This window comes from Cryptomeria japonica, chromosome 7, assembly GCF_030272615.1.
Source record: "Cryptomeria japonica chromosome 7, Sugi_1.0, whole genome shotgun sequence".
Taxonomy (NCBI): Eukaryota; Viridiplantae; Streptophyta; class Pinopsida; order Cupressales; family Cupressaceae; genus Cryptomeria; species Cryptomeria japonica.
This window is the reverse complement of record NC_081411.1, coordinates 422,297,700-422,325,592: the sequence shown is the minus strand read 5'-3', so window position 1 is coordinate 422,325,592 and position 27,893 is coordinate 422,297,700. Positions and strand designations below refer to the sequence as shown.

The 27,893-nt window shown below is 34.8% G+C and overlaps 1 protein-coding gene across 1 annotated transcript in view; it reads right to left on the bottom strand.

Moving 5' to 3' along the window:
- Positions 1-6,551: 6,551 nt before the first annotated feature.
- The window catches only part of LOC131065614 (uncharacterized), a 28,821-nt gene continuing 7,479 nt past the window's right edge, over positions 6,552-27,893 (bottom strand). Inside the window, exon 3 of the mRNA XM_058000175.2 lies at positions 6,552-8,653. Coding sequence (XP_057856158.2) covers positions 7,171-8,653 — 1,483 coding nt within the window. The 3' untranslated portion in view covers positions 6,552-7,170. The remainder of the gene's footprint in view (positions 8,654-27,893) is intronic.

Below are 27,893 nucleotides of genomic sequence, written 5' to 3'. Positions count from 1 at the left end.
CTTCTCTTAGCATTTTTAGATCATCTTAGTTGCATTATAGCATAGATTTCATCATGTTTAGTATATCATGTTAGTTTCTTTTCCATTCTAGATCAATCTCATCTTCATAACATTCTCATGTTAGCTTAATCTCATACTAATCTTCTCATCTTGGTAACATATCTAGTTTCATATCCATTTAGCATATCACTAAGATATTAGTTGTATTCCATTTAGATCTTATAATCATACATATCTCTCGTTCTTTAGGTAGTCATCCTAGAGATCAAGTACTCTTCCAAGCTGAGAGACACCTTGATTTGAAGGGTCCTTGGAGATAAAAGAACATGAGATGCACTTGGAGTTTTTTGATTTCAAAACTTAGTTTAGTTTCTATTTTAGATTTCTAACTCTAACACAATGTTTCATGTGTATGCTTGCTTGTTGTTTTCTCCTCTTACAAGTATCACAACAATTATAACATATTTTAATGAGCACTGGTTAGAAGTCTAAAGGGCAGCAATAAGGATGGTTCACTATCAGAAGGTGATCAATATATCACAGGATAGTTGACTATCAGAAGATACATATACACAACAGCAATAAAAGAAAGGGACAATGTAATTCAATCTAATGTGAACAGCAAAGGTGGCAGATTAATGTACAAACCGACTAAGCCAAAAACTACGATTAACAAATATTAAGTCAACTACATAATGCTTAGCAATCTGCAAACTGAGAAAGTACTTAATATGTTTATCAATAATCATTAGAGAGTAAAGTATATCATCAACTGGTGCGATTTCATGGAAGAGTGTGATCTGAAGTAATAAACAAAATCAAGTCTTGATCAAAACCGATTCAAAGGAAAGAAATAAAGCTTTTAGAAAAGTGTGATTTGTTTCGAAGTTGATAAAGCTGTAATTTATTAAAGTGACTCTGTTTAAGTGGTGCCATTCATTAAAATGATGTTTTATTATATGATGGAAGACATTAAGAAAGGGTACAATTCATTTGCGAAAGATTAAATTTGTAAAAGAGGTTTGACTTAAGAAAGAAGTAATTTGAAGAGATGTGATCATCTTTGTTATATGTTCATTTGTGAGGAGGCATGTCTTTTTTATGAAATGCAGATATAAAAGGAGATGAAGAATATGGGTAGGAAGAGTGTGTGGAGATGTGAAGTACATTTGAAGTGTATAGAAAAAGAATATATCAATCAGACATACACAGGTCTGCATCTGAAGGAATAGAAGAGAGATCAATAATCATACAGATATAGAAGAGACCATAAAAAAGATTGTGCAGACATAAAGAAGAAGATATATGCAGATATAGGAGGAGGATTATGCAGTGATTGATGATGAAATAAAGAAAATCATCTTGTGGTTACAAAGAAAGAGATTGACAGTTATACAGTGTAGATTGTAATTGTAATGCATGTAAGCAATGCAATGAAGATTAATTTTAAGTAGATATAATGGCAGATTTATAATAAGTTTAAGGAGGGATTTGTGATCATAACTTTGGCAGATTTATGATCCATTTTTAATAGATTTGAGAAGGAGATTGTAACAGATTGAAGAAGAGAGTTATAGTAAAATTTGTGGGGAAAACATTATCCATTATCTGTTGTAGAAGCAACATTGATAAGGTGTAAATTTGAATGAGAGGTTGGTGCCTCTAGTGGGAAAGTGTTCACTAATTGAATGAGGGGTTGAGGGGTTGGTGTTTCTAGTAGATTGAACCTACAAAATTTGTAAAAGATTATTATATAAGTAATTTGTTGTGGTTTTCTTTCATAAGGGTTTCTACGTATATTGTGTTCTATAATTTGTATTACCTGAAAGTTAGATCTTATATGAATGATAATGTGCAATGGATGTGAAATTATATGCATAAGATATTGACTTATATGCTTATGATATTAATTGAAAAAGAAAAAATTTGTTGTTATATTGATTCACTCTCGCACCCCTTCCCCTCTCAATATAATGTGTGCTCATCATTGTGGAAGTATCACTTCTATATGTAGATGTAGATGTATGTGAGAAGTAGATGTAGTACTATTAGAGTTAATGATCATCTACTTTATATCCAAAGCAAAAATGCACAAAAATTGAATTAAAGGGTTGGGATATGTAAGGTATGGAGCGGTCCATGTAATGAAGACAATGCACCTACATCTTCATTGTCTCTAAGGTCAAGGGGTCATTAGAGACAATATTCTACTTCTACTCCTTTGAAAAGCTCAATTGCATATATGTTTGTTTCTTTTACTTCGGGTGCAACAAAGGTTGGGAGGAATGCATGATGATAGTGATGACTGAAAACCTATTAATAGGATTATTCAATGTGCAATTGTATAATGAGGTACATAATATTATTGGCATCTTCTTTTCTGCCAATGGCATTTCATTCCATGTCGTTCGTTTTCTTTATTATAAAGAGGTGGTGGCAAAGATAACACGGATATAACCATCGTATGTGCTATCTAGGGAGACAAAATTGAAGATCACAATTATGGATAAGAACGATTCCAAAATAAATATTTTAATTGAGAAAATAAAGGAAACCAAATTCACAAGTGGGTGCAATATATTCATGGATAGGTGGATAAACATTTGGCACCATTCACTCATCAATATTACGATTATATGTATAGAGGGCCCTGCTTTTCGTAGGGTTGTTGATTGTTTAGAGCATTGCAAGGATGTTAATTTTTAGTTTCAAATTTTCAAAGATGTTCCACAAGGTGTTGGGCCGTAAAATATGGTTCAAGTAGTGATAGATGTGACCCATGTGTGTAAAGCTATACGAAAATTAATTGAGGTAGTTTATAGACATATTTGGAGGACTCCTTATTTGCATGCCATGAATAATGCACTTAAAGACATGGGGAAAAATGATAAGATTAAAGCTTGTCAATGATGCTAGAGATATGTAGATGTTAATTTACAACCACCACATTTTGCATGCACTCTACAAAACCTTCTCTAAGAAGGAATTCTTGAAACCTATGGAGACTAGATATGCATCATATTTTACTCTCTTGGAGAGTATGTTTGAGTTTAGAATAGACATGATAGTCAAAGTTCAAATCAAAGCAAAGGAAGAAGGTGAAAGATGTGGTAAAGAGTGATGCTTTTTGGGATGATGTAAAATATATTCTCTTCATCAATGCTCTAGTCTTCTAAGTGATTAAATATGGGGATGTCAATGCACCTAGCCTTGGAGAGGTGTATGAATTAGTTGATTCTATAATTGACCAATTGAAAGTTTCCAAAAAACAGAAAGACTCCACATTGCGACTCTACAATGAACTTATTTAACTAAGTTTATCAAAGGTGGGAAAAGCCCAACACTCTCTTGCATATGGTTGACTAAGCATTGAATCTGAAGTAGTACGTGGAAAGGCTTGGTAGAAGTACACCCATACAAGATATTGCAATGAAAATAAGATTCATCAAGGCCATCCAAAAGATATATGCTTCTACAAAGACTAGCCTCATTCGTACTAAGTGAACAAAAAATTCCCCCCTCATGTTTTGAGAAGACCAAGATGAAAAGTGAAATATGACATAAGACCCAATTTTGTGGATTCTACATGGGGATTTTTTTACTCTCTAGCCATTGATTTATTATCTCAAGTTTCTAGTTTTTTTGTTGTTGAGAGGAATTGACCTACTTATGGCTTCATTGCTTCCCTTAAAATGAGCAAGCTTACGTCTAAGAGGGTAGAGAAGCTTGTGGTTGCATAGCACTTTGCATCTCATTGACCACAAGACACACATGCAATGAGACATAGAATTTGAAGAGCTAGCACAAGTTGATGATGATGCTACATAATTTGTATTGGCTTAGAGGAGCTTGAGCAAGTGGAATTCAATAGTTCCAATGATGAGAAGTTTGAAGATGATAAGAGGTCTCACTTCACTTCATTTTTTAACTTTGTCATTTTAATCATCATCATGAAAATATGAATATGATATAAATTTCGAACTCAATTTTTTTATTGTTTCTAGTTCTTTTGTTGTTGAGAGGTATTGGTCTACTTGTAGCTACATCCACTCCGCTACATCCACTCCCTTAAAAAGAACAAGCTTACCTCTAAGAGGGTGGAGAAGCTTGTGGATGTATATAGCACCTTAAATCTCATGCATATGGCACCTTACATCTCATTGACTACAAGACACTTGCAATGAGTTGTAGAGTCAGAGAAGCCAACACAAGTTGATGATGATACATAAGTAGGGCTTTTTTGTATTAGTTGAAAAGAGCTTTTCCATGTGGAATCCAACAATTATAATGACGAGATGTTTGGGAATGATAAGAAAACTCACTTCATTTTTTTATTGTGAATGTTTGTCATTGTAATCGTCATAATGAAATTTTGAATATAATATAAATTTCAAACTCAACATTTTCATTGTCAATGAAAAGTGCTTAGAACTTTAAAGTTTTTTTACTAATTTACCAAAGTCTCATTTATAATTTTAATACTTAAACATCCTTTTATAGCTATTTTTCCAAATGCTTTGTGAATTTACGCCACCATCCCCAAACTTAAGTCTAAAGTATGATAATATCATCCACAACGTATATTAATCTATAATGACCAAATTACATAGATGAAATGACAGCTAGCAGCAACCCTCGATGAAAAGAGAATCAAATGATGCAAGAAATTTTAGAATGAATATCACATCATGTAAACCCAACCACCTGAACAGCTAGAATATAACGTCAGCACAAGGTCAAAGCTATAGAACAGAGACAATATAGTCCACAACAGTAATATAAGTGCCTAAAGCACATTAACCACTAAAAACGAGTCTTCAATATACAATGTAATAATATTCCGAGAGGGTGAATTGAACTGAACAGGTAACTTATCCCCAGCATTTGTGAGTTGCTTTGTGCTCACTTAACATCTACCGGAAAAAGCTGCAAAAATAGGAAGACTACAAATACCGGATACATGTAGATATAGATGTTTCTAAGTTCAGTTCTAGAATCTCTTGCTTCGTATTGATCTTGAGAAAAGACGGATGTAAACTATCCTATGACACAAATAGTCTCGTAGTTCGTACTGAAATTCATTGAAGCTCCAAGACACTCGATACCCCAATTAATTGAGATCAGTTGAAGGATGTAATTAATCTGCAAGGTCTTAGGGTCAAGTTCGTACTGAAATTCACTGAAGCTGCAAGACACTCGATACCCCAATTAATTGAGATCAGTTAAGGATGTAATTGATTGGCAAGGTCTTAGGGTCTCTTGCTACAGCAGAATATCTACGTAACAGCAGGCAATCAGCTCATAGTTGTTAACGTAGTTCATATTTTAGTCACATTCCATCAAATGAAACAAAAACTGAAATTCAAAAATAGCAGTCCATATGCTTGAAGTAACTGCCAAGCAAGGAAATTTGCTCAATCCCCCGAGAATAAATTAGATATCTACCCCAATGAAGATGATCACAATGTTGAAATGATTACTGAATGGCAGGGGCAATTATTAAAGAAATTTTAAGCATTTTCATTAACATCTCCCATGTATTTCTGATTTTATATGTCACCGCTACTCTCCGCTTTATGGTAATTATATCAATCCTACAACTAGAGATCAACTATCCATTACTCTAAACTCGTTAGGTTCTCTCAGCCAAAGAGATCTGACATGGCACATATAACATCTAGCCAAAGGTATCCTGTAAAAAATATGAACACATACCTGCCTGATGGAAACAATAGCAGCAACTGGTATTAACAGTTTGAACAACTGCCAAGAGTTAGATAGCTTCCAAATGTAATTAGATCAGCCCATTTTAAATCTAAAATTAAACCAACAAAACAAAAAGATTCTACTCATATATTGGACATGATAAATATGCAAAACGTAATGCAGCATGTCTTCTCCAGAACACTAAAGGATTGTCTCTGGAAATGTACTTCATTTTTATTTACAACACCCCACAGTTGACAACTCGAGATTGTATAGCCCTAAGCATGTTAGTAATACTATTTAGAAGAAAAAACTGGAGTAGACTTGGCTCTTCCAATTAAGAGATGGGGCAAACATGCTGACCAAAAAATGACAATATAAGATTAGAACCATACAAATAGATCAGATGATTATTTTTATGATTTCTGGTTACTGCTGATCCACTCTAGGCAAAATGTCAATCATTTTGTCCAGAAGGGATAATGAGCAATTCCTATACACGATAGATGCTAGCAACCCAAAATGTCAATCATTTGTCCAGAAGGGATAATTAACAATTCCTACACACAATAGATGCTAGCATGGTTGCTTTAGCATTTAAATCCTGCCAAAAAATCATTCAACCATCTTTTTAACTAGATAATATCTAAGATTGTAAATCTTCTATTGATTTAAAAGTATTCATGTTGCCTTAAATAAAAGACAACTACATGCAGTTCCTATGTGTATACATTCTGATTGCATCTAATTGTGTTCATTCTAAACAATTTTATAGTTTATACTACTCTAATCATCAATCATATTTTTCTTGGAACATGTCACAAATCCCTTCCCAAATCCCTTGATTAGGAAGAACAAAAAACCTCTAGAATCCTGAATATATTTATCAGCAAGGCTCTTACATGGTAATACTGGCTGCAAATAGTAGAAAGTATCGCCAACATAATAAGGAACATTGCTTGGTATCTGGCCCCAATTTGAATCTTGCAAAAGGCTAGAAAGTTTGCTTTGTTTAGAAGTACATATAGCTTGTGATACTAAGTTACTTTGAGATTCGTCATACTCAAAGAAACACGAAATTCTTCACTAAGCATGTTTAAGAAATTTGAAAAAAAAAGAATCGGCCAAGGCAACCCCAGTTAATCTTCAGGGAAAACCATCTGTATACCAGAATATGTGGTGTTGCATTACAAAAGCATCGACGGATGTATGAGCTTCGAAAGTTTTTGGGCATAGGTGAAATTCTCAACAGGTGTGCAATCACGAGCATTATCCCATACATAACTTGGAAAGATGGTGATTGAACATCACCGTGATTGAACATCACCAGTTAGAAACATGCAACTTACGATCAAAAATTATATGACAGCTTCCACAAACTAGAGACAAGATATAGACGTTCAGGAAAGATCACTACAATACAGAGGTATTTACTACAGAGTGGTGCTAAAGCATGTAATTCCCCTACCGATGATTAACATGAACACCTCTACCTTGACTAAACCTATCCTGCAAAGCATAATTTCCCCTTCTACCATAGTCTTGTTGCCTGTAATTTCTCCTGCTGGAGAAGTCATCACCATAGTTGCCCTCGTTGTACACAAATTGATCATTTCTGCTTCTTTCTGAACCTCTGTAAGAATCATAACTTCTTCTGTTGTCTTCTTGTGTTGGCCATGGCTCCATTGTTTCAGACTCATGAACAGTGTAGGAGCTCTGAACCTCATGATGCCTTCTGCTATCATCATTACCAACAGGCCAGTCTATTGCATCAAGATCCTGATGTGTATGTGTATCCACAGAACTAGGCCTTGCACCTAGTCGTTCTAAAACAAAACGCCTTGGGGTCTCTCTTTGTGCAGGCATAGGACCTAGTCTATCAAAGACATCTCTCTTCCGTTCATTGTAACCAGCAAAACTACCAGATCTATCAAAGTCAGAGCCTCCTCTAGAATGTTTCTCCCTTGCTGGTAAGGAAATTCCTCTCTCAATAACTAAACCTCTGTGGGTATCACTTCTCCTTGAATTGGGTCTTGACCCTGCAGGCTCATGCCACTGAGTATCGCCTTGCCAGGAGCCTGTGCCTGGTCTTTCAGATTCGTGAGCTGTGGTATCATCATGCCAAGAACCTGATCCAGACATTTCAGGTCCATATCCTCGTGGATCACTCTGCCAGGAACTTGAACTCGGCCTTTCAGAATCATAACCTCGGGAAGTATTATTGCGCTGAAAACGAGAATCTAGTCTTTCAGAAGGGTGTCCTCTGTTAAAATTAAAAGGCCCAGTGTTAGATCGCACTCTTTCAGAGCCATTTCCTTGAAAAAAATCATTATACCCTGGTCGAGGACCTGACCAACCAGAATCAGGGGCTGCAAGAAATCCAGCATGATCTGAATGAAAGCCTTGTCTGTTTACATCATATCGTCCAGGAAAATCACCAGACACTGATCGAGAACCAGGCCTATCAAGTGCTGAGCTTCGACGACCAGAACCTCTGACCATGCCCCCACGTCTCTCTGGTTCAAAACGCCGTGACATGTCTCTGTCTCTAGAGCTCAAACTTGATCTCTCACCATCATATTCTCCTGTTATATCTCCACTCAGTGACAATGAACCTAACCTTTCAGGATTAAATCCTCTTGAAATATCTGATCGCTCAGGTCCTGAGAACAGCTTCCCAGAATGGTCAGAATGTCCAGATCGAGAACTAGGTCTATCAACATGTTTCTGTGGGAAACGAACCATGTCATCCAGACCCAATGTCAACTCTTGCAGCTCACTCTCTTTCTGATTAAGTTGGGCTTGTAAGTTATCCGCATGTTCCTTATCCAATACCTGACCAGATCCTTCAACATATTTAACTCTGTCCCCCTCAATGGCATTCTTAACCAACATTTTAAGTTTATTTATCTCTTCCTTCAGTTCCCTTTCCTTTTCCGACTCAGGCCTGCCAAAAAGTGACAAAATAAATATTAATGCAGAATAAGAAGATACGAAGATCTAAAATGTTCCTGTCAATATTGTAGTCATAAAAGCATACAACTAAAGGTAATAAGTAATAACAACAGGAAGAACTACATTTATGAGCAGTTTCTTCTCATGTTCTTTTAATAACTAAATCTAAAGATTTCAGAAAATTTGTTATAATGATTAAATGCAGTTAATGTACAGCCAGATTAAAACTAACAAGTCGATAGGATATAAAACAAATGTGTCATTTTTCATTTATTCCAGGCTAGTGTTCGAACAGAAAATGGAAAAAATGTGGGATCCTGATATCTACTTGAATGAATCTTTCCTACATTATTCTTCTTCACACAATATGTAATATATACATTATGCTCTCTCTTGAGAACATTAAAGAAATGTTTTTTCATAACATAATGAGTATTTCCTAGAGATGTAACTAGACAGAGATAACTTTCCAATTGTATAACTTTGTAGTTAATCACAGGAATATTAAACTTTCCAATAATATAACTTTGTAGCCAATTGTAGAATGTTCGACAAAAAATCTTAATATATCTGCTAGATTAAGTGTTGAGATGAAAAAGCATATCAGTATATTAAAGGTTGACATAAACTTGACACTAACTGTTAATCCTTCAAAACATTAATTGGAACTTTAACATGTAATGAGGAGAGTTAACCTCCCATTTATAGAATAACTAGTTCTAACTAAGGACAGTACCTGTGCGAGGAAGTCACAGATCACAATACCGATAGGATTTAAATACCTTTACTTTCAAGTAAGAGAAAGGAGGCCTTAATTGCTCTCCAATCTCTAGAAATCCATAGACAAAGTATTGCATTTACAGAAATATCTATGAGTAGAATATGCTGGAAGGAATTAATGAACACCAAATGAGAATACAACAAAACTGATTGCAATTCAGCCTAATCAAAAAATATAATTTATACCGGATTTACTGAATCCAAGTAGGAATTCAATACTTCCACAGACCAGACTTGTTCCAACTTCCAACTCACCATTTGCATGTGCATTCAAGAGATAAAAAGGTAACTACAGCAATACATTGCATAGCTAAATTTCAAAAGTAGAACAAATATCTATCAAGAAAATACCAAAAAATATTGGTACTATTGTTCAAGGGTGGTGTGTACCCTTTTCCTATAACAAGTTAATATTTAATAACTAAAAAGCTTTTGCATAATTGATTATAAAATTGTGGAAAAACCAGCATTTCCCAGTCCGTTTGATCTCACATTGAAATGACTTGGAAAAAAATCCTTGTAAATTGTGAGTCAAATTTAAGCCAAGGTTAAAATTTTATTTTGTGAACTCAACAGAATGGTCTTCTGACAAAAGCTAGTATGATTTTCATCTAAAACGGGTTATGATTCAAGATGTTCCCCCTCTCCCAAAGCCATCATATATGCCTCAAAAGTAACAAATAGCATTGTTTTTCTTTGAATAATGCATCTTATTACATCACAAATTGGTAAGAGTACAATGATGAGAAGTGCAATAAGAAAAAAATTGATCGCCCCAATTGCAATGCAATCATGAGTGTCCATTGTAGTAATGATCATTAAATTTAACACAGTAAAACCTCAAGCAAGGGCAGTACAGTTTCAACCTTGTCATGTTAGAATCATGATCATGATGGTGTCAGTCAATTATTTGACCTCTTTTTCTCTAGAGAAAATTCTTTGAAAATGTGTTATTTATCTCATCAATTTAAAGCTCTTCAGAGACCCAACTATTTTTTTGGTCAAAACAGTCCTATCATGACTTCACACAACCGCCTACCATTTTAGACAACTTTTGTGATAATTTAAATTGGTTTTGAGCCTTTATTGAATGCCATAATTTTACTTTAATATAATTCGTGGCTTCCCAAAGATCTCTTGGCTTATTTTCTCTCCCCTTTGCAGGTCTGCAACTTGCAATTCCCATGCATCAGTGAAAATGATAACATGTCATTTGATGAGCTTACACTTTTTGTGGATGGCATTTAAAGTGTTATCAGGAAATGAATAGCTAGATAAAAATGTGAAGAAACACTTAGGAGGTGCCTATCAGGTAAACATCACTTTCAGCCTTTCATGTTACTGCTATACTGGGTCCTTGTGGCAATTTTGATGTGCCTAGGAACATCCACACTTCAAGATTTCAGGATCAATTCTTCTAAAAGGATTTGATAGCAATTGGAGATAGTGTCAGATGAAGGCATTAAAAATTTGCCAGTACCTCCATTCTGGGAAAGATTCATATGTGAGGCCTATAAAGAAACATTTGGCTTGATTGTAATGAGAATATTGATGAAAAGCTGCTAAAGGAAGGTAGCAGCTCTTTAACATTTCCATGGACTCTCTTTCCAGGTTTCAATTCTCCTACAGCAGAGATCTTATGGAGATAACAACAGTTCACTCTTACAAAGGAGTCCAATTGAATGGTCTAACTTTAAGTTTTCCCCTCTCAATCACACCTTTGTAAGGGATATGCCTTCCTTTCTATCTTGAAGCTGGTGTTTTCATAAATAGCTTATGATATTCCTTCGACTATGTCTCTATTCATTGCAGTCATCATACTCTAAGTTCTTTATGGCTCAGAGGTTAAGGCTCTCAATTTGGGGTATACTGACTAAAAATGTAGTGAGGGTTTAAGCTATCATGCTTTAAAATGTAACTCATTGCAAACAAACATTGCCTTAGCTCAAACCACATTGTAAATTTATTTGATGTGCATGGTTGAGATGAGAACGATCTGACAATCATATGCTTCTTTTATGCAAATGGAATACCATTTAATGTTACTGCTAACCTTAACATGAGAGGGGGGTCCAAGCTATAGGCAATGGACCGACACAGTATAACCCCCCAGGTCTATGGAGATTTGCACGACTTTGATTAACAAACAAAAAAACTACTAGAGCAACAAATCGCACTGATGGAGTGTGATCTGCAAGAGGGTGCAACATTGTGATGGACAGCAGGAGAAATACTAGAAACCATCCACTTCTCAAAATTATAGTAACTTGTACAAAAGGCCCTTATTTCTATAGGGAGGTAGATAGTTTGGTGCATGAACAAACTGAGAGATACTTATAAATCAGCCATATGTCCCCATTTGGGATATACCTGATTTTGCCCAAAAGTAACAATTCCAATAAATGCAATTCATTTACAAATAGAATTCTAAAATAAAATTACATAATTGCAATGCCATTAATTAGAGAAAATCCTAATTTAAGTCTTATAAACAATATTAATTAATATCAAAGCATTAATATCAAGATCTATGATTGTATACAAATAATCTTTATTCAAATCAAAGTATTCTAATATCATTCATGTCTATTTCTTAGCTTATTCCCATAGTCAACTATATTGGGAATCCAATGCCGGGAGACCGTCTCCCTCAACCCAGCCCAACGGCATGGAATGAACCTCCAATCTATTTGGCCCCTTGGCCCACAAGTATGGTAGGAGCTCCACTCCATCCATTTCAGGGTGGCGTACTTGATGAGGGAAGACCAGTACTGCTGCATCTTCCTATTTACAAAACACTTCGCATTGATTCTAAACGTGGTTGCTGATGGAAATTAGGTAAATGATTACTTATCATATATTTCTTGTTGAATTCGCATTTTAATCATATAAGTAAGACTTAAAAGCTTCCTATCAGATTTATGTTGAAATAAATAAATAAATACCATAATACTTGCATACCAATTATTTCCCTTAATATTATAGACTACTGTTCTTAATTTCTACTCAGGTTTATTTCTTTTTCTATTTTCTGATTTCCTTGATTTCTGTCTTCTCTACTTTTCTATTTCCTTTTTCCAACTTTCTCTCTGCCTCCACCAAATGAGGCTTCCTTCTTTTATACCATCCAAGGTGTGAAGGGTCATAACCTTTAAAAAGATACAACCTTTCCGATGGCTGCCCTTCACTTTGTAAAGCATGCCTTTTCATGATTGCTGCCCTTTGGAGAATAATTTAATGAACTTCAAATGAGTTCCTTAACTCGCTGCCCTAGGTCGGCCATTATGTATTAGCTTCTTTTTGCCCTGTTCGGCCCTTATTTATTAGCTTCTTTTTGCCCTAGTAGGCCCTAATTAATTACTTATTTTTACCCTAGGTTTAGTTATTGATGCTGGGACTTGTTCTGTCTTTCTTCCTTGCCTTTGTGAATAGATAAGGTAAGCGATCCAAGTCCCCTTTCTGCTGTGATTTCAAAATTCCATTTCTGTTGAGACTTCTTAGTGATGTTTTTAGTCAGAGCATGACACCATCTGACACCATTAACAAGGTGGATGCATTATATATAATCCAAATTGTTACAAATGATACTCTTGTTGTCAAGCAATGGCTTGTTGATGTAGCAATAATAAAAACATATATTTTGAACAACATGATGTGAGCATTCATTGAATAATGCACTTGAAAACATTGGCAAGTTTCAGTGGGGATTGATAACAAAAGGGAAATAACAATTTGTGTATGCAATTATTGCCACACACATGCCATTTATCAATAAATTATTAAATTGTCAAGGTGGTACCTATCAAACTTGCCCATACACAGTTGCTTCTTACTTCATACTTCTTGACTGCCATTACGTGGTCAAAGAGGCTTTGTGTTACACAATAGATAGTGATGCACAGTCAACTTGGACACAATCTACATCAAATACTATGGGTGGGGCGGATGGTCCTTGATAATCATTTTTGGCCAGATGTTTAATTTGTATGAAATAGAGAGAGATTGTAAAGTTGCGTTGTGCTGTGGTAAAAAGGATTTGCAGCTGATAAGAAGATGCTTCTACTATCAAGAGACAATAAAATAATTTTTCATGCAGACAAGATGAATTTTCTACTGTGGAAGCTGTTTATAAAATGAGTATGAAGAAAGACCAAATAGAATGGTGGTAGAACCATGGAGGTGAAGCACCGAAATTGCAATCATTTGTAAAACGATTACTCCTGCAGTTAACTAGATCATCTTGTGAGAAGAATCGGAGTGCTTATGATTCTATTCATTCGTTGAAAAAAGAAACTAATTAGGGTTGACAAAATAAGAAAAACTAATCTAAATTCATAGCATACTTCACTTTCTCACTTGAACAGACCTTGGATACAAGGAAGTTCCTTCAACAAAATAGAAACCAATTCCACCTCATGGGGCAGGTGACCTCTTGGAGAATGAAGTTGCTGCAGCAAACAGACTCAATGATTGACACCCAATTCAATCAGATGTAGATGAAGCTTCTGAGTGATGTGTATTTAAAGAACATCCCAACAAAGGATCTATAAATTGATAATAGAGTTGATGCAAGAGTTAAGCTTGTTCCATAAACATAATTATCATTTATAGTTTTGGGGTTTTGTATGTCTACCTCTCAACATTTCAATGAGAGGTATTATACATGAGTTAATAATAATACTCTTTGAGATTATATTGGCTTTAAAGTGTTATTATTTTATACAGTTTGAAGTTTAATTGTTTAAGTCATGATAATGATTATCAGATATTAATATAAATAATCTTTGATTTTATTGACATTTATTGAGTATTTATGTACTTCCAAATACCAATTTTTTTATTTCTTTAATCTTTTTTCTCTCCAAGTACCCATTTCCTATTTTATTTTAAATGGCATACTAGCTGTCCCCATCTACCACACCCTCCAGGACCTGTATCCTGGTAACTATACTAAAAGTCCAATGCTATCACACAATTTTCTTTCTTACTATTAGGAATGTTTCTACAACATATTGCCACCCAATTCCATTCCATAAATTTCTGGGGTGAAACAAAAATCCTAATTTACTATTTTATATATATACAAAAATCGTGTTCTAAAATTCATTTAATGATAAATCTATAGAGTATAGATATAAAGTATAAAGTATATTGCTAGGTTTGCTAAAGCCTAGTTTCAATTGCAAAATATAATACTGAGCGTATTTTAAGGTGCACTTCAAAAACTGACTAAAAAATATTTTGAATAAAAAACTTATTTTTTCTCTGTAATTGAGGGTTAGAAACATAATATCTATTTCAGCGTCTTGCTCAAGATTCCAAGAATAATAAATCATATCCATCTTGGGATCCTGCTCTATCCTCCACTTATTGTATAACAGAAGTAACTTCGTTGCATCATAAAATAAAATCTGTTTGTTGATTTAAGGGCGTTTTTTTAAAATCTTTAATTATTATTTTTTAAACTTTTTTCAGTTGTATTTATATCATATGATTATATGTTTCTTAAACATGAAACATCCATGGAGTTGAGATCTTGTAATTAAGGTGTTGGGTTCTAATTTTGTAGACCCAAGTTCAAATCCCCAAAATGACATCAAAGGTGAAAGTCTACGTGGTGTCTCTTAGTCTTCCACTGATTAGCTTCTAGTAGCAATTTCTAAGTTGTTGCTCTTAAGGAATTAAGTATTTGTATCAGTCAGCTCAGATGCTCATTTGAGATATATTTGCAGACTGTCAGAAAAAAAGAAAGAAAAGAAAAAAGTGAAAAAACTTGAAACCAAAATTTATCAAAAAGATTTCCATTGATCTTTCCAAATTGTGTGGTCAAATTCAACATTCAAATTCAAAACAGGCAACATGGGATATATAATTACCATACAGAGTCATTGTAAATACATTAAATTTATTATTTTGATTTCAACGCATCCATACAATAAGAATATAGCACACACAACAAAATTTAAAAACTACTGCACTACTGAGGTTGGAACTTTGTGCTAGAGCTCTTTATTAGCTGAGACCTGCACAAGAATAGAGGGCCAGCATTTTTCTTGTCATATACCACAACACAACAAAATTTAAAAACTACTGCACTACTGAGGTTTGAACTTTGGACTAGAGCTCTTTATTAGCTGAGACATGCACAAGAATAGAAAGCCAGCATTTTTCTTGTTATATACCACAACACTTGAGTATTGAGAAATTCCGTTTTCTTGATCGATGTGTCCACTAATAATTTCAAGGAGCTAACTATTTGTACAGTTGGCTCAGATGCTCATTTCACTTATATTTTTTTACTATTGAAAAAAGAAAATAAGAAAGTAAAAAGCAAAAAAAAAGAAGACTTGAAACCAAAGTTTATCAAAAATATTTCCACTTAGCTTTCCAAATTGTGTGTCCGAACTCAAAATTCAAACTTAAACCAAGCGACAAGGGCTATATCATATATGCATTACCATATTGAGTTGTTTAAATACTTTAAATCTATTATTTTATTTTCAATGCATCTATGCAATAGAAATGTAGCTCACACAACAAAATTAAAATAAAGCCAGATATAAATTTGCCCCCTCTTTGAAATAGGATCGGCACTACAAATTATTCCTAATTTATCACCCTGCAGAATAATTAAGTGGGAGTTAGTTGGGTGGGGTTTTATATTGCTTATTCGCCTATTCTAATGCATTCTAGCTTACTCTAGCAGGTTAATTAATTCCGGATAATTAAATTTAATGAATGGTCAGAAGGCATGAAATGAAGAGTTGTGACTCCCTCAAACATGAGAGATAAAAGAGAGATCATTTCATTCAAAAAGAAGATTCATCAATCATTGGTCGGGAATGAAGGAAACCAATTTGGAAATAAATTATTATTCTCAAAGGCAGCCATTTAGGGTGGTGATTAATTCTTACGAAGGCGGGTGACTCATTCCTTGAGAAGGGTGGTGACTACTTCAAGAAGTGGGTATAAAGGGCAAATCAATCCTCCAAGCAAAGAATCCAACAAGCCATCAATCCATCCAAGACAACAATTCAAAAATTCATTCAACAATAAATTGACTCAGAAATTCATATTTCAAGTATCAATTTATTCAGTAATAAATATAAAAGCAGAGATTCATTGAAACATAATCCATTAAAACATCAAATCAGCAATAGTCTAGAAAATACATCAAGTTATGAATTTTGGATTCTAGGTAGTAAGTTGCAAATCGGAAGAATGAAATCCCTTTTGGGTACACATGAATTGGAAGGACTTAAACCCTTTCATACTCTTACCAAGTTTGGATGAAAACCCAAATCTTGGTCAAGGAGGAAGAAAACCCTTGGTATTGTCACTGTTGAATTAGGAACAAAACCTCTAATTCAGCAGATTTGCAAGTATTTCCAGAGAATTCAAGATATGATTGACTTTTTGAGTATTGTGTTATGATTTATTGATCTGACTATTATCATAAATTCTTACTCTTTTATAAAACTATTATCAATTTTAAGTAGATATTATTGTTATAAACAAAAATCAGGAATATCCCAAAAAGTGACATTTCAAATGGATTGTGAGACCTCCCATTTATGTCAGTTCTGCCATATATGTGGCCAAAATGGCAGATATAGCAAAAAGAACTATTTGCATAGAAGAAAAATCCTCAAAAGGAGAGACTCCAGAAGCTAAAAATGTAAGTCACACAATCAACTCAAGCAACCACAAAATACCATGGTGAACAAAATGCAAAATACAATGGTAAACAATAGCCTACATAATGTACAAGAGGAACCTTGCTTATAAAGGCAAGGTGAAAGATAAGACGAAGTAGGATTATCACAAGTGTCACAATCATATGACATGAGATAAAAAATGACCTAAATGTTCCCTAACTAAACTAAGTGTCAATAGGACCTAGATGGGAACCAATTAGGTAATATACCTCGTTCACTCACACCAACACCCTCCTTTGTGCAACATTGGTAGGAAAACAACAGCAAACATGAAAAGATGGTTCCCTGTGATAAGGCCTTGTTAGGTATGCATGTACAAAAGATCTCTCACAAATAGAGTAAAAGAGAAAAATCTGTAGGGAAAAACCTCTCTCAAAAAGAGAGGAAATGTGAAAACAAAGTCAAACATATATATACATGACGGAGTGATGAAAGAGAACTCAACAAGACAGCCAATATCCCCCCATAGGAGAGAAAGAGAGAATATGTATACCCCCACAAAGAAGTAGCTCACGTGCCAATGGTGAATGCTCGAAGATGAATGCTGAAGACAATCCAAAATCAGCAAAACATTTTTCCCCTAGGGAAGAAACAAATCCAATGGTGCAAGTAGAAAAAACTTCCACTCCAAAAAGAGAAATGAAAGGATAAATCTCAGAATTTGTGCCTTTGAAAACTGCTAGAGTGTCCACATGTCCAAATTAAAGGATGTCACTGATAGTAAAATCTAAGAAAAAAATATCGAGCACTTATGTAAAATCTAAAAAATAATATGTGTACCACTACGCAATGCTTAGAATCAACTTTGCAGGGCCTATAAGATCACAGAAAACCAATACTCTGACAAAAATTTCTGCACTATCCATGAAAATTTCTTTGGAGCAATAAGAAAAAGATGCATGGCCACTATCAGGAAAATTTCTTTGGAGCAATAAGAAAAAGATGCATGGCCACTATCAGGATGGCACCACGAACCTAAGCAACGGATCTAAGCAGCCACCAAAGCAGGTTTGAGGCCACAACAACCACTGCACTACTTGCTAGCATTAAGCCCCCCATGGTTTGGAGTGCCTAGGGCTTGTGGCTTCGTGCAAGATCACCCACTTATCAAAATAAAAAGTTTAATAATTAAAATAAACTACTCGATCATCATGCCAATGACATCAACCTTGCACTGACAATACCTAGCAACACATAAAATACAAAAAACTCAATCCAAACCTTTGACGAAGTAAAATGACGTTAGGATTAAGGTGCCATCTACCTTGTAAATCCTATGACATGGTTCCGACATTCTTGGAAAGTGTCCTAAGGCACTTAAGGTGTATTGGGGAAATATTTTGTAATATTTATTCACTATTGTTTGTAATACATTCATAAGCAGTGACAGGTTCCACTAGCAATGGTAAAGGTGGGTTGTGAACACAATTATTTAACATTGTTCTCCCCACATGTAATGGTCTAAAATGGGATGATTAATGACAATGGAAGAGGAGAAACAAGTGACCCTTGGGCTTCTCCAAGCTAGCACTTGGAAGAGGCAATAGGTGCCTTTTGGTATTTCGTCATTTATTGCATTTAGTGTAATGTTTACCTTCCATGTTTGGATGCCCAAGTTGGAGTGAAAGTATTGGAGCCAAAATAGGTGTCCTTTTGACTTCTATGGAGGTAATCGAAGGGTTGGAAACATTTGGAATGAAGATCTTTCTTTGGTGGTTTTGGAAATCTTGTCATTCTATATAATATTATAAACAACTCTTTGAATGTAGAATTTAAGAGGAACAGTTGAATGTAGAGTTACTTTGCAGAAGCAAGGACAGTTAAGAAGCCCAAGGAGGTTTTTCATGTGTAAAGAGGTGTTACCATGTTGAAGGCAAAGAGAAGAATGGAAGTGAAGGTATTGTAATCATATTTATTTGTTACTATGCATACTTGGCATCTCTTCTTCCTGGATTTTTTTCCCACAAAGGTTTCTCCATGTAAATCATGTGTTATGTGATACTCTTTTGTTGCTGATTTGTGCCTCATTGCTGCTATTTATGTTAATGCCATGCTATGTTTATTGCTGTTGTAAGTTCACATAAGGTAGTGTTAATAAGCGTGATATGTAGGCTGAATTTAGCATTAAAAAAAGATCTAAGCTTGGTTTTTCCACATTAAGGCAACTTAATTTCAAATTTGCATTTAAATTTCAAATTTTCGTGTTGCAGTTATCCAAGCCTTGTATCTCATCCTTTGATTGGTTTTTTTGGATAGAGATTGAATTTCTCAATCTTTGGTATTAGAACATGATATTTATTGACATATGATGCCAAAGGATGTAGCAAATACCCTGCAAAACTTGCTGACTATACAAATGAAGTTTTCTAACAAGTGTGAACTGTACATTTATATGGACTGTACAGATCCACACAATTGTATAGATTTTTTTATAGACATTTTCCCAAATCCAAAACCTATCAAGTTATATATCAATGTATAGATTTTTAGCCTTCTAGACTCAATGGTGAGGTCCACTTTGCACCATAATGCACCCAACAAATATTCCTACCAAAAACACTTCCAAATTTATAAGGGGCTTGCATATCTAAAGCTCTAATACCATGTAAGAGTCACACAATAGAATCACGCAATCAAGATTATCTACAAAACCAAAAATACCTTCTACAAGAGATTAACAATAAATGAATTGCTAGATCATAAAATGCATACAAGATACATTGGCATATAGATGGACTATACAAATGGACTGCATGATATACATAAGAAACCTTGCTTATATGAGCAAAATAAAAGATAGCACAACATATTATGGCAAGTGTCACAATCATTTGAAATGAGACACACAGAGTAAACTAAAATGACATAAAAGTGCCCTAATTAAACTTAACTAAGTATGAATAGGATCCAGATGGAAACCAGTTAGGTAATAAACCCCATCCACACCAATAGAAAATAAGGGAGAAAAAAACTTGGTAAGATCTACCAACCCCAAAAAAATTCCAAGACAAACATGCACTCTAGTGGAAAAACAAATCATCCTCTCCTTTAGAATTCAAGAATGGAAAGGACAACCTGATTAAAGAAATACTCACAGATACGTTTTAAAATAATTAGAGCAGCCCCAAACAGTCAATCCTGTAGATTTTGAAGAAATATAATTTAATGAACTGTATGAAAGAAGAGATGAAATTGTAGAGGAATCTACAGGAGATTCAGAGGATGAGATTATTGACAAAACTGAAAAGGAGATTTGCATGTTGTTCCTCAAAAGATTATTCCCTGGATAAGTCAAAGTTGTAAACCTTAGAAAACTTCAAGGGATTTATTGTAAGGATGGTGATGTAGGAAACTGATGCTTTCAAAACTGAAAAAAAAATCATCAAACAAAAAAAACCAAATGAGGTGGTTCCCAAAATCAGAAAACAGAAAGAAAGAAGATGCAGTTAATAATAGGGAGGAATTAAAGACATGACATTTCCATTGTCCATGACATAAATTATAAAGCTTCTGGTAACAACTGTGTACAGCTTTTTTAGCATAGAGATTTTGGATCACACTCTATGATCTATCGTTTTCATTCTGATGATGGATTATGGAGTGTGATCCAAAATCTCTATGCAAAAAAAGTTATAAACAGTTGTTACCGGAAGCTTTACAATTAATATGGAGTAAGTCAAAATTAGATTTCAGATACACTACAGAGAGCGGAACTTGCAAATGGCAGCTCAAAAAAGGTTTGTCAAGGGCGGGCAGAAACCTAGCTACTGAAGCCACTTGGTAGTATGATGATAATTCATGGAATATCAAGGGTCTAGATTTCCTGATTAAGAGATGCTTCTAAGGCATATAATATTTGATAACAAATGATATACACTTCAATCATATGAATCCCCTGGGGCCTTAAGATGACTGGCAAAAACTCAGGCATCTTTACAAGGTGATAGATACTCAGATCCTTCCCCACATTTCAATTAAAGTTCCAGTCATTCCTGCTAAATATCTTAAATTCTTTCGAACTCTTATGGCCCTGCATTAGCAGGCATAAAATGAATATACTGTATCCTGATCAATGATTTCAAAAGTGGAGAAGCTTCACACCAGTTTGGAAGGAAACAAAAAAGGGAACCCAAGTGACAGTTAGATAGAAACTTGCTGAATCAAGAAAAACCATGCTCCAACAAATTACGGTAAGTGCCAATAATGAAAGAAATACATTGGAGTAAGAAGTCTCAGATACAGCTTATCTGAATCAAAAACAAATCCCTCGTTACAAGATACAGAAGGTGCCAATAATGGAAGAAACAGAATGGGGACGTGACAGGAAGTTTTTCCAAAACCACAGTACTCATAAGATGTAAACGCAGGACAAATTATCTTTGCCATTCCAGTTGGACAGGCAGTATCAGACCTTGAACACATCACGGAAGAGAAAATCAAAACTACCTTTCTCTACACCATCCAAAACTGACTTAAATTGAACAGCAATCCAAGAGAAATTACTAGAGAACTCAGCCAAGATTATTTCAAAAGAGGACAATAAACATTTTGTTGACTTCTACTTAGAAGTGGTTCATAATGTAGTCTTTTAATTTGATCAAGGTAAGTCTCCAGGAGAAATGACTTAAACTGAACAGCAATCCAAGAGAAATGACTAGAGAACTCAGCCAAAATTATTGCAAAAGAGGACAATAAACATCGGTTAAATTCTACTTAGTAGTGGTTCATAATGTAGTCTTTTTATTTGATCAGGATAATGTAGTCTTTTAATTTGACAATAATTCAATAAACAAATTTCCAGATGGATTCTAACATGAATTTAGGGATAATATCAGTTTAAAAAACTGGCCTGCTTCTAGCAGTGAAGTAATCTAGAATAAGCAAAAACAATTCTTGAATTTTATATTAATAGCATTAAACCCAAATAAAGAAGAAGCACGATGATTTGACTCTTGCAGACGAGCTGCTTTTTGCATCAAGACCTACAAAATATTAAAATAATATTAAAGATATAGGACAGAGTTTCCTTCAAAAATCCCTCATGGTCGTATAACTATATCCCATGAGTTTTGCATAGTGAACAATGGCAGGAATCTGTATCAAACTACAAATAAACAAGGCATATTATTGTGTGAAAATCATTTGTTTTAAGTTTTGTGATTCATCGAAGGTAGTGCAGTGCATACAGGAATCTTACTCCACTTCAAGGTTCTCTTTGTGAAAGGAGATCCAATATCTTCACACATCTTCATAAGGTTGACTGAAGCACTGGGAAGGAAAATTTATTTTCTCAAGAGAAAGTCAAATAAAGGGTTCCAAGTTATAGGAGGGCTCACGAGAATCTATCATTTAAAATTTACAGATAACACCACATTTGACAGTATTGCTACTTTAAATGGAGCAGAAAATACAAAGAGATCCTTGACTTGAATGTGGTTGCAGCTAGTGATGAAAATCTCTGCAAATACCCACAGAACTCGTGAGCACTTGTGCCTCAAAAATGGCGACGAGTTACATGTTGAAAAACTCATCACCAAGTTTCCATAAAAACTTGTGGCAATTTTTACATAAAAATATCACAAAACGTGCAAGTTAATGCCCCTAACTCCATCAAAAATTCATCCAAATGCAATATATAATTGATTTATAACAAAATGTGATTTTCCTTAAGAGTTTTTGAGTATTTTTCCAACGAGAAAATATAACTGGGCGATTGAGGGCATGTTGGCGGTGCACAATTATAGGTTTTAGGAATCTTTTGTGGTTCTCTGAATTTTTTATGTTTGAACTTTGCATTGTTAGGAGAATCCCTGCTAATAAACTTGTGCAATGTGACATTGTGACAAGAAGTATGACAAGGCAGCAATTGCATACAACAGTAAGGAAACAATTAAGGGTTTTGATTTTAAAAAATACGAAAGGGTTTTAGGGTTTAGCATTGGTAAAATACAATTAGTTTAGATATTTTCTGATTAGATTATGTAAGTGTTTTGGAATGGTTTAATTGCTATGTTTGGAATGATTGGCTAAGAGGATTTAGATCTTTGTCTTGGCAAATCTGTTGGAAACGATAGTAACTTGTTATTTTAAAGCAGCTGAAATGATGACAGCAGAAGAAATCATCCAGTTTATGTGATTCTCATTCCAGAAAGTCATGTCAACCTAATACATGGTAATGACCATCATTTGTTATCTGGTATTTAGGCCTTCCAGAATTCTAGATTTAGAACAAGAACCAGTTATTTAAGCTTTACACTTCTACTACTTGCTCTAGAGTTGTAATCTTTCTCAGATTGAAGATAGGCAGCAAAATCACAGCTTGTAATCCTTGTATTCAAACGAGTTTCACAAGCCTTATTATATACAAAGCACTAAGTTTCTGTCCTTCCAAAAACCCAACTTTAAGGGGGAGAATTATAAGTACAAGATGCCATAAGCTTCTGTTATTAGAATAATATCTTTCTCTTTGTGTTATTGATGGTCATTTAAGTTGTTTCTAATTTCGCCTCTAGTTAACGATTGTTTCTTTTAGAAACATCGTCTTTGTAACTCTATTTAAAGGAGCTTTGTCTCCTTGATTAATTGAACAACATCGATTCTTTGAAATCCATTGCGTGTCTCGCACTGTTTTATGGTATCAGAGTCTGAATAAAGAATTTGTGAATTCTTTTTCGAGATTTTTCGGGCCTTAGTTTTGCTACAGATTTTCGAAAAAAAAATTGTGTTCAAAAATCCGTTATGGACTGTGTTTATGTCGTGTAACGGGATTCTTCCTATTTGCGTCTGTCTGGCGAGGGTTTTTGGCAGTTTTCGGCGCGGTACAGACCCGCCATTTTTTCTGCAACCTGCAACTTGGTCAAACCCGCGTTTTTTGACTTTCGGCTAGGGTTTTGACCCTCCAGATTCATTCGAAATTTTTTTCTGATTGCAGATTCTTGGTGGGTTTTTCGAGATCTCAACTGGGTCGTCGTCAGAATTTTCTGGGTGCCTTGATTTTCGTGCCTCAATTTTTGAGCCAGCAGATCCAGATTTCGATAGCAGATTTTTTCTGGGTTTTTCGCAAGGATTTCTGGGTTGTCTTCAGATTTTTCTGGGTCAGCCGGATTTTTTTTCGAAATCCGTGCAATCCGTACTTCATTTTTTGAAGTCTGTACTTGCATCTGCCTCTGTTTCTGCATTGGGATTTGAATTTTTTGAATTCTGTGGCAGCGCCTCTTCTCAGTTTTTTGTTTTCCGTGCATTGGGAAACATGCAAGATGGCGTCATTGACCAACTTGATGTTGGAAGGCAGTCAGGTTTTGTGCACTTAGCATCTTCTTAGTACCTTGATTTTCGTGCGTCGAAAAGCGTGCAGATGGCTTATGGGCATCGATGTTTGTTTCGGTTTTTAATTTTTTTTACCTAAAAAAAATTCTGATGGGTTTTAATATTTTTTCCCTTGAAAAAATCTGTGGGTTTTAATAGTTTTGTCCTAAAAAATTATCTGTGGGTTTTTAAATATTTTTTGTCCCTGTAAAAAAAAAAAAAATCATGAGGGTTTATGATTTTTTCCTAAAAAATTGTACTTTGCTGCAGTCTGTTTTTTGTCGCATCTGGAGTTGTGCGAACATCTGCAGTAGTCTCTTATTTGCAGTCTATTTTCGGGCATCTTGCTCATCTGTAATAGTTTGGAGGGTTTGCCGATTTTTTCCTCAAAATCGTGACAACTGTTCTTGGTGTGTCTCTAGTTACAGGGAGGAACAGTTCTCCAACATCAGGTTGGACGGTTGGTGTTGTTTTGGGTATCTCCAGAAGTTCTGCAGTTTCTGGGAGGGTTGGTGGCAGACTCATCTCAAGTGACAGAGTTAGTGGCAGGCTCTTGTCTTCTGTTGCAGCGTGTTCTGAGAAGAAGGGGGCAACCTTCTCTATTATTTCTCTTGGTAGTTAGAACGATGACCATTAAGGGAGGGTATTAGAATAATATCTTTCTCTTTGTGTTATTAATGGTCATTTAAGTTGTTTCTAATTTCGCCTCTAGTTAACGATTGTTTCTTTTAGAAACATCGTCTTTGTAACTCTATTTAAAGGAGCTTTGTCTCCTTGATTAATTGAACAACATCGATTATTTGAAATCCATTGCGTGTCTCGCACTGTTTTATCTGTCAAATTGCAGTTTGCACAAGTTTATATATGATGGATATCAATAAAATGTTCTACAGATAAAGTATATATTGTTGTTTGTAACTAGGTGAAGATGGGTTCGGATTGCCTTAAGGCAACATCCAACCCCACTTAGGACTGGGCCCTATCCTAAAGGGTAATGTGCCCCAAGGTTAAGCCCAGCCCTATCCTAAAACCCCACGCCACAATAACAAACATTCGCGCCAAAATGAAAGAGGCCGACTTGCAAAATAAAAGTTAAAAATGCATATAAATAAAAGACACTTTGCAAATCAATTTCACTTATCTTCATTTCAGCGAATTAGCTCTGCCTGAAAAGTGCGAACTTACTCTTGGAGAGTGCGAAGTTGACCAGACTTATGTGAATTAGTTCTAGACGACAAAGACAATTTTGGTGCAGAGATTAGAAGTGCAGATCTGTCATTCAAGAAGGAATCAGATTTGTAAAGCAAGCTAAGTATTGTATTTGTGCAATAAGAGTGAATACATAATCTGACCTGTGGGTCTTTAATGCTGGGTTTTTCCTCCTTGGAGGTTTTCCCAGGGTATTTGTGTTTGTCTCTTGGTTCCTTGTTCCATTCTTGAATTCACTTGATTGTAGTTTACTAAATTACAAATCTGATTAATAAACTAGGGCATGATTAAATGTTACAAATCCGATTAATAAACTAGGGCATGATTAAATGTTACAAATCTGATTACTGATCTAGGGCACGAATTTAACATGGTATCAGAGCTAAGGTTATACTAACCCTCAGATTTCAGTAAGCTCTTACCTTCAGGTTGTTGTTCGCGTTTTATTAAGAAAATGACGGGTGAAGTTAGAGGGCATCATCGGGTCCTCATCAAGGAGTCATTCTTTAATTCATTAAAGATTGTGGAGATTCGAGTGAAGAACCAAAGAAGGAAGTAACTGGTATTTCTCCTTTCAGATTTTTCAGATCTCTGGAATGCAAATTATATACTGTGGAGTCATTACCTTATTCAGACCTTCAGAATTGATTTTCAGAATTGGTCTAAACCCTAGGTTGGTATGTATTTCATGATTCTTAACCCTTGATGTGATCCGATCCAATTTTAATAATGATTGAATCTTTGATGGTATGGTAGATTTATTTTGCTACTAGACATGCAACTACTATTTTGTATTGCTAACAAAATCAATTGTATTCCCACCAATCTTCAAACCCTAGCTGACTGTGCTAAGGCACATCAAGAGGAGATTGCGAATTATGGCTTTTGAAGATAGACTGCAAAGATAGGTTCTTTTGGGAAGCTTTCGGTTCCAGTGTTAGTGTTATCTAAACATCAACAAGGTATTTTTTAAATTCTTTATTAACTTTGTGATGAGAGACTTTATGATAATTGAAGATTAAGTATTCCTGTTGAATAACTTTGTCAATTTGTTTATATGGGGTTTCTTTGTCAAGTTGTAATAATAAGGGTTTCATTATCAATATTTGCTTCTTATGGGTTTGTGCTTACTTAGCTTTGTAAAACCCCTGTTGGGTTGTGTGAAAGGAAAATGATATTCTCTTTGAATTAACCCGTGTTGGGCCAATCATGTTTTGAGGTTCCCTGTGATAGGTGTTTATCCTTGTAGGTGTACAAGCAAGTTTGTGCCCGTGTTATCCCGAGTTACCATCCTTATATCATCCCTGTTGCATTCGAGCTCATGTCATTAAATGTTGTGACAAATGCAGTCTTATTATGTGTCAGTTATCTATTAAAGTAACTGCATGACAGGTTGCTTTCAGTTATTTGGTTATGATGATGCTCTTTCCTACATAGTAGAAGTTAGAATGTATTGTTGTAAATAGCATATGTAGGAAAAGTGAAAGATGAACAAGTCAATGGTCTCCTTCTGTGATTAGCATTGAGATCTCTTCAGGTTGAGGTAAGCATTTCACTCGTTAATTTCTTCTACTTCCACCAAAGCTGAATATAATTATGATCTTGTTCAGCAAAGTATGAAGATTTTGTTTTACTTGATATTTATCTATCATATGTATGTAGTCATAGTATATCTTGTGATTGAGTTTCTAAGAAATCTAAATTTTAGTTGTTCAGTTTGAAAGATGATTTGGCTTGTGTATTTTGCTTGCTTGAATCTCACGCCTGTTTTTTTTTTATAAGTATATAAGGATCCTTTCAGGCAAGGTTATTCGGATGGGAACTAGGTTGTATCTCAGCCTCTCGGGGTTAAAGATGAAGGTTTTCTGAAAATTCACCTTGCAGAAGGTGAAAGTAAGAGAAACGCAAGTAGCATCTTCAGTTGTATATGATTTCTAGTTCCTTTATTGATTCTTATTTGATTAAGGATTAAGAAGGAGTCCTATCTTCAATAAAGACTTAGTATTAAAGAATTGACAATCATTTAAGTCTAGGGTTTTGTAAAGTTCTAACTTCCTTTCTTAAAGTATTTTGGTTTTTTGATGTGATGATTTAACTCTATTCTCATCATTGGAATATAAGGAATAATTAGCACAGGGATCTAAATTTATTGTCTTCTAGGATTAGAAATATGTCAAGGATCTAACCAAATTATTCTTTTGATATTTAGAATAATGGATT